Source organism: Monopterus albus, unplaced genomic scaffold (assembly GCF_001952655.1).
Source record: "Monopterus albus unplaced genomic scaffold, M_albus_1.0 scaffold50.1, whole genome shotgun sequence".
NCBI lineage: Eukaryota > Metazoa > Chordata > Actinopteri > Synbranchiformes > Synbranchidae > Monopterus > Monopterus albus.
Genome location: NW_018127930.1, coordinates 1,513,774 through 1,522,476, shown reverse-complemented (window position 1 = coordinate 1,522,476; position 8,703 = coordinate 1,513,774). Strand labels below are relative to the sequence as shown.

The 8,703-nt window shown below is 41.1% G+C and overlaps 1 protein-coding gene across 1 annotated transcript in view; it reads right to left on the bottom strand.

Moving 5' to 3' along the window:
* Positions 1 to 8,703, bottom strand: part of lyz (lysozyme) — an 18,919-nt gene that overhangs the window by 3,061 nt on the left and 7,155 nt on the right. Inside the window, exons 2-3 of the mRNA XM_020600993.1 lie at positions 5,969 to 6,181; positions 1,224 to 1,382 (exon numbers count right to left, since the gene is read on the bottom strand). Coding sequence (XP_020456649.1) covers positions 1,224 to 1,382; positions 5,969 to 6,181 — 372 coding nt within the window. The remainder of the gene's footprint in view (positions 1 to 1,223; positions 1,383 to 5,968; positions 6,182 to 8,703) is intronic.

Genomic DNA, 8,703 nt, shown 5'->3' with positions numbered 1-8,703 from the left:
CTTTGCTACCCTTCCACCTGGTCTCCTGCACACACAGTACCTCTACCTTCCTTCTCTCCATCATGTCCGCCAGCTCTCTGCCTTTCCCTGTCATTGTGCCAACGTTGAGTTCCTATTCTCAGACCTATACTCCTGCCTTTCCTCTTCTCTCTCTGTCTACGAATCCTTCTACCTCCTCTCCTTCTTCGACCAACAGTAGTCCAATTTCCGCCAGCACCCTGTAGGTCAGCAGCACTGGTAGTGGTCGTTGTTAACCCGGGCCTCGACTGATCTGGCATGGGTTTCGCACTGATGATTCGCATGTTTAAATTTGGCATGTTTTTACGCCAGATGCCCTTCCTGACGCAACCCTCTCTATTTATCCGGGCTTGGGACCGGCACAGAAGTCACTGGCTTGCAACCCCTGTGGCTAGATTAATGAAGAAAAAGCGGGACAGGACAGTATGTGATGTCTCTCATCTATACCACCCCCATTCATGGCACTCTGCTGCCTACAACCCTCCTTTTGTTATTCCAGCTTTCTCTATTCTGTGTTCAATATTCTGTCAAAATACTGTGTGTAAATTAGCACTGAATGCCACACAGTGAAGGCTGAGTCATTTCCAACATCCAGGCACAAATGAGCTCTCATCTGTTAAATGCCCACAGCAGTGGCTTAGGTTTAAGTCGTTGTCGCTTCTCCTCCTCTCCATGATGATCATGAATGTTTACACTTGAGTGAATGTTTAAACTTGACTAATAAACACCACTAACAACAAATTTACACCAGACTATTACAACGTATCCCTCCACTGCTGCTCAGCAAGGAACACAAAGGGAAATTTGACTTAAATGGAATGTAACTTTGAAATATACGGGCGTGAATTATCTTAGTGGGACAATAGAAGCTGTATTTGAGCCTCAGATAAACTTCAGAGTGAGCTGTTGCACAGAACGAAAGTTGTGTCTTTTGACCCTCATTTTTTGCAGCGTAGTAGTGTTCTGGGGTGGAAACATTCACAATCGTTATGGAGAGGAGGAGAAGTGACAACAACTAAGACCTATTCTCACATACATAGGAATACATCAGTATTGTTTTAACACCAACTTGAAAACATCCTGAACTATTCCTTTAAAGCCTGGTGCTGAATCAGGACACAGTGGGATTTGTGACAACATGGGAAGCAATATAATGGGAGGAAAATGTCTGTGTGTAGTTTTGGGTATGGTGGTTCATTACTGACCGCTGCACCTGATGTTGCATCCATTTGCAGAGGATGTACGGCCATCAGTACACCACCAGCGGCTGTTAATCTGGAAGATGCCATAGTCGGTGGATCCATCACTGTTGTGGTGAGTAGTTTCGGTGTTGTATTTTGACTCCCACTTGGTCAAGCAAACCCCTGCAGAGAGGAAAAGAACACACTCACATGTAAACCATGTGAAAGGCTAGCATCACATGTCAAACCCCACATGGTAACAGGAACCATTTCTGACTACACTGAGATGCATTAGAAAGCTCTGGAACAAGCTACTAAAACTCTGATATCACTCTCATAATTGCTCAAATTCTACTGCCAGCAGTTGGCTAGCCTAGCTTAGTATAGACTAGAAACAAGTGTAAACAGCTTGATTCTATCCTCCAAGCACACTAATTAACAGGTTTTACTGCCCTTGATTAATCAGTTTGTTAACTCTGTGGATATGGCTCCAATTCAGGCCTTCTCTTGTCACAGTTTCGAGAGTTTGTGCCACAGTAACCTGCTACTGGCCATAGCTTCGTATTTACCTCATCTAACTTGTGGCAAGAAAGCAAATAAGCTTAGTTCACAATAACATCAGTATGATGATTTTAATGCAACAAAAGTTCATGCAGACCCAATCATTACTCTGATCAACTGCAAAATATAACCGAGTCTTAAGAGTTTGCTAACTCCATCTCATACTTAAATAAATGGTTTTAAAGGTGGAAAAAAATCCATTGATATTTCTAAAATGCATGATTTGGTATGGCCTGGTTTGAAAAATATTTTATTGTGATACATACCAGATGTTGTGTATGAGCTAGTTTTGGCATTTAAGACAGTTGTTATACTGTATTGCTGTTAAGACATTGTATGAAGGCCACAATATGCTAACCCCTGGACTTAGGAATAAAGCTTAACCTCTCACACTAAGGTGGCATATTTGAAATATATTAAAGCTCCAGCTCCTGAGGTTTTATGAAGGAGATATTCACTCAGTAATTGATGACCATGAACCTGCAAACAGAGTTCCCTGCAGACCTCCCTCTTTCATGTAAATTCAGCCTCCCAAACAACAACAACCTGCAATTATAGTGGTAGCTAACCCCTTATACCCTCAGATGTTACTGTACTGAGAAATTTTTATAAACCAGTATACTCTGGCCCTTTGAGGAAGTGTTACAGTTGGTTTGAAATAACCATGCCGTGGCACTTGCCACTTAAGACCATATTTGCTTTACTCATTATCTAGTTGACATAAGGTGTTATTAAGGATAGGAAATTTAAAGGACAGTGTACATTATGTGATAAGTAAGCAGCTGGATATTTTATATAAAATATTTTCTGATATAACTTTCTAAACATCACCTCCCCTCTCAACAATCAGCCGGTTTTGTATGGAATTCACCCGAGCAACAAGCCCAATCAGAAAAGTGCTGCTTATGTTGTCACCGTTAGGTTTCCGCAGCCAGGCAGCTTGTTAACACTGCTAGGTTGCCACCGCCTATTTTAACTTTCTGAGACACCTTTGAGAAGGTTGGCATACTATTAACACTGTTGATTGTTGAACAATATGATTAAACTCATTATCAAGATAGGGCACTTGAATTATAATGTAATATAATGAATAAACAGTTGACTAGTTCATTTTGATTGTTTTTAAATGACTGTCTGAAAATTATGTCAATATTCCAATGTTAATTTCAATCATCACTGATTCCCTTTTCAGGAAGTTGCATTTAACTATTTATATTATCTTAAACGGCCTTGAACATTAGCACTTAAAAGTGTAAACCCACTAAAATCATAATAATTTGTAACATCAAAACTTGACTCTGTGGCGACTGCTGGCTGGGTTGAGGAGAGCTGGTCCGATCCTAACCTAACTGTGCAACTAACTATCCAGCTGTGTGCTGGCACCTACAGTAGGCTGACAATGAGGATAACACCGTCTCTGTCTTTTCTTGGCGTTATTCAAGCATGCAAAGCAAGAAAGAAAAGGGTTGCAGAACACAGCACTATGTGCTCACCGGAAAAAGTAACAAAACAGAACATTACAGGTCTCTCCCCGAACTTCACCATCGCCCGCCAACAGAACCAACAACACGCCCACCTGTCATCCCTCTTATAATCTCCCGCACCTGTTCCTCCCCCAATCCCACATTGGCCAGAACAGCGCGGCATTTCGCAGGTAATCACACTCACTGGGAATTGGGTAAAACACGGAGAAATGTGTGTCTTAACTATTACCACTTAAAAGTGTTAAGTCACCAAAATCATAGCAATGTCAATAACATCAAACTTGACTCAATAACCACAGAGAATATTAAACCTTTTCAGGAATTTTATATAGAAGCTTAAAAGAGCTACAGCAAAGCAGCGAGCAATAAAATATAAACCTTAAAATTATCAATAATTGTCTTGATTGGCTTACAACCTAAATAATCAACAAATGCTATCTCTAAACATCACTCTAAAATATACTGATTAAAATTATTATGGTTGAGCTAAGCTCTTGATCTGAATAAAAGGGTTTGCTAACGGTCCTGTTCCCAGCTGGCTCGAGATGGGGTGGTGGCAGGTTGAGCAATTGTTTGTTCCTCTTTTTCCTTTTGGCAAGGATTCAAGCTTTCAAAAGGAAAGAGTTAATAAATAGAAAAATCTAAACTCATCAGGAAACCTCATTCTCTTCTGGTTCAATCTTCAAAACTTTGAGAGAAATATAAGAAAATTTCAGATAGACAGTGTTTTTCTTGGTCAAATCTTCTGTAACTCAGGAAAACATAAAGACATAAAAATGTCTAACACAACGGTTTTCTTTCCAAGCCACCTTTCCCCACCAGGCTGGGTGGATTGTGGCATTCTGTTAAAATTCTTCATTTCTTCATCAATCATCTTTTAAGCAAGAATTCAGAGTTCTCTTGCTGAACTGTGAGGCTTTGCCACAGTTCCATTGTCCAATGTTGACATCAATTTCACCCTCACAGTGTCATGATTCTGTCTCGTTTGCTTCCTGTCATGCGTTTATTTTGATATTACTTCCTGTCCCCAGCTCACCCTGACTCCCGGGAACTTTAGTTCATTATCCAAATTGGTTTCACCTGCTCACTACAGTATATAGCAGCTTCTCACCCTGTGGGAAGCTGCCAGATTGTTCTCTCATCTATGTCAGATTTTCCAGTGTATTTTCCTTGTGCCTGTATTTCCTTTTGCGACCTTGGATTGTTTAGACCACTGATTCTGCCTTGCCCTCCTGCTTCGGACTGCTTTCTATGTATGGATTATTGGACTTCTCTCTCTGACCTCGGCTGTGTAAGTTTGCTGGCTCTGACCCTGGACTGTATTCTCAACCTGAGTGTGTGTTTCGTGTTTTACGTAGTTCTCTGTATCTTTTTTTTTTTTTTGTCCCTGCTCTTATTAAAAAGACAGTTTTTCACTTATCCTCGACTGGCAATATAATTGAGTTCACCCCTCAACATTATTGGCAGCTTCACTCGTCAAATCCTGACACACAGGCCAGGCGCCTCCGCAGTCATCAGTCTTCTGGAAGTCAGACAGTCAACCGGACAGAGCCTCCGGCCGCAACCGTGAAAGACATCCCTCATTCCTCTTTTTGCCTGGGTTTTTAAAGGATTCTGGTCAGTAGGTTTAGTCCTCTCATCCAACCAGATGCTGCAGTTTGCAGTTAATACCTTATTTGGCATGCAAAGTCATATTCTTTAGAACTATTGCATATTTTTTACTGTCACAGCTCAAGTCCACTGCCTGTAACTGGCCTCCACCCCACTGCAATCCAGCCTCAGACTCTACTTCCCCTTTCCTAGAAAACTAAATCATCTTAATACTTAATAAAGATACAAGAAACTCACATTTGACTGAAATACCACAAAATCCTATTATTGCTTTTAAATAAACAATCACAATTACACTATTACACAAAACTATCAATGCCTTAAAATCAAAACATGGATCTTTATATTTTGAACTGATGAAGCCTCTTGGATGAGAGGTGAAATGTCTTCAATCTAGATATCTAAGTCCAGTTGATTTTTTTTTTCTAAGGTTTTTTCAGTCTTTATATTTTGAATACAATACTTGACTAAACATTGATTATCATTGATTAGACTTTGATCCAACATTAATTATCAATCAAATCTTTACTTTTAGGCTTGAAACCATCATTTTTATTTTCTTAATAAGCTGTGTGTCTCTTCTCTCTCTGCCTATCACATGCAAACAACTGCACTTCCTCTTTTCACTGATGTGTGTCTACTTCCCCTTTCTCTGTGATTCAGCATTTTCACTCTATGATTTAGATTCTGAATGTACTTTACACTTCTAAATGTACCTTTTTCAACAATCTTTTCACATTTTATTCTTACACATTCACTAATGATTATTTCAAAGAAAACACACACACAAATCATCTTATGATTATCTTAACTTTTCTACTTTATGCATTTTAATAATTTTCCTCTCTCTCTCCCAGCTCCTCTTTCTTTTTCTTGTAAACATTATTGCTGTTCTTGTCTGAATTCTAACTGAAAAGAGACAATTTGTTAAATAGTCTACTGCAGCCCTTCTTGTAAGGTTTCTGATGCCAGATCCTCAGAGGCCAGTTCTGCTGTTATGGACTATGTTTCTTGTGCTTTTTGGTTCTCTCCGGGACCCTTTTTTACAGGCTTGCCGACAACAGGTAAATTTATTAAATTCTGTGCTCCAGGCAACCTGATGTTGGTACTCACAGTCGGCCAGGCTGATGCCACGGTAACCATCCATCCCCTCACTCTTCAACAATCTGGCCCATTCACAGCGTTCGTAGACTCTAGCACTGGCCACAGTCACCAAGAGCAGAAACACCAGACTCTTCATGATGGACACGTTGCTGAACAAACTGTTTCCCCAGCTGCTGCTCAGTGTCCTTTTATAATGGAGAAACTCAAGTGAAACTGTTGTGGCTGCTTTAGTTCACGTGGATTCCTCTTTTTGTTTGAATGTCTTCCAGTTTCAACAAAACTGTTTCAACACAAAGATTTATGTTTCAGCATAACACTGTTCACACAGTTGAAGATTTCACTTTTCGCTCACAGTCTGAATTGATATATTTGAACTTTGTTGATTTGTTATCAGGCTGATTGTTACCAATGTGAAATTAAAAATGGATGTGAAGGACTGACGAGGCTAAGTTCACGTGCTCTGGCACAACTATATCAGCACCAAATGGGACAGTGAAACTGGAAGACATTCAAAGAAAAAGAGGAATTCATGTGAACTAAAGCAACCACAGCAGTTTCATTCCCGTCCCCAAGAAAACCTCCATCAGTGGACTGATGACTACAGACCTGTCGCTCTGACATCTGTAGTTATGAAGTGCTTTGAAAGACTGGTGTTTGCACACCTGAAGGACATCGTAGACCCCCTGCAGTTCGCCTACTGGGCAAACAGGTCAGTGGATGATGCAGTGAACATGACACTGCATTACATCCTGCAACACCTCGACTCTCCAGGGACCTATGCATGGGCCCTCTTTGTGGACTTCAGCTCAGCGTTCAACACCATCATCCCAGACATCCTCCACTCCAAACTGACCCAGCTCACTGTGCCTGCCCCCACCTGTCAGTGGATTACTAGTTTTCTGACAGACAGGAAGCAGCAGGTGAGGCTGGGGAAAACCACATCCTGCACCCGGACAATAAGCACAGGCGCCCCCCAGAGATGTGTGCTCTCCCCTCTGCTGTTTTCACTCTACACCAATGACTGCATCTCGAAGGACCCCTCTGCCAAGCTCCTAAAGTTTGCTGATGATACAACAGTTGTTGGTCTCATCCGAGATGGTGACGAGTCAGCCTACAGACAGGAGGTTGAGCAGCTGGTCCTGTGGTGTAGTCGCAACAAACAGTGGAGATGACAGTGGACATCAGGAAGAGCCCCCCCCACGATACTTGGCAGCACTGTATCAGCAGTAAAGTCCTTCAAGTTCCTGGGCTCCACTATCTCCCAGGACCTGAAGTGGGCATCTAACATCAGGACCATCATCAAGAAGGCACAGCAGAGGATGTACTTCCTGCACCAGCTCCGGCAGTTCGACCTGCCCCAGAAGCTGCTGATACAGTTCTACAGAGGAATCATCAAGTCTGTTCTCTGCACCTCCATCACTGTCTGGTTTGGCTCAGCAACCAAACAGGACAAGTACAGACGCCAGTCGACAGTCAGGGCTGCAGAAAAGGTCATTGGTACAAGCCTGCCTTCCATGGAGGACCTGTAAACCTCATGGGTCAAAAGGAGGGCAGAGAGGATCACTGCAGACCCCTCACACCCGGGACAAAATCTGTTTGAACTCCTCCCTTCTGGATGGCGTTACAGGTCACTGTGTACCAAGACAACCAGGCACAGGGACAGTTTCTTCCCCCGGGACATCACTTTGATTAACACTTGACCAATGACAGTATGACTGGACAATAACCCTCAGTGCAACACCTGTAAATATACCTCGTACAGATTATACAGATTTGTACAGGTCTCTAGTTTTAAGTACTCTGTTTTTATTCCTAATTATCTCAGTTCATAATGAGCATTCCTTGTCTGTCTGCATTGTTTACTGCCTGTTTATACTGCTTATTTTGCATTGTTTGCACTGGTTGTTGCTTGATATTAATACTGCTTATTTTGTTATATTACACAGCCTTACACTGGTGTACCATTTATTTGCCCCTTGCACGGGGATATGTACATACACATTGAGAGCCGATGTACCAGAGTCAAATTCCTCATATGTCCGACACACCTGGCCAATAAAGCAGATTCTGATTCTAAATACCAGAACACAGCTTCCTGGGCATTGAAATCATCACATTAGCCGTCTGTAGGTATTAGACCAAACCCACATCCAGCATCCACCAAGAAGAAGCATTATAATGGATGCAACCAGCAGACAGTAGACAGCCTGATAAAGACCAAGGAAGACATTGGCATCTGATACCAGAGGCTGTCTTTGAAGAGAGATTTCTCTTTATACAACAACCTGTTGTCACATGATTGAATGCAGCAACAGTTGGCCCATTGATTTATTGCTTTGGTGCAAAGTTGTTGTTTTAAGAGTATATCCAATTTAGTATAGAGACCTACATGCATGATGTACTTCCACTAAAGACAGCAATTACTCCAAAAATATTGCCAAATAATTTATGTGAAAACACTTTAAACAATAGCATCAAACTCTCCTTGTTAAATCATGCTGTGATTAAAAAGTCAAAGGTGCATATCTATGAATGGGAAAACAAAATAATAAAATAAAAAGTCTACTATATATAATGTACATTGTTGTAAAAATCTGTCATCACTAACAATAATCAGAAGCTATTATGCTTTATAGAAAACTGCAGACTGTATAAATTACTTTTGAAATCAGTATATTTGTGTTCAGCTTTTTGTTTTGCATAGATAATGACATTCCTCTATTAGATTTAACATGACATTCAGC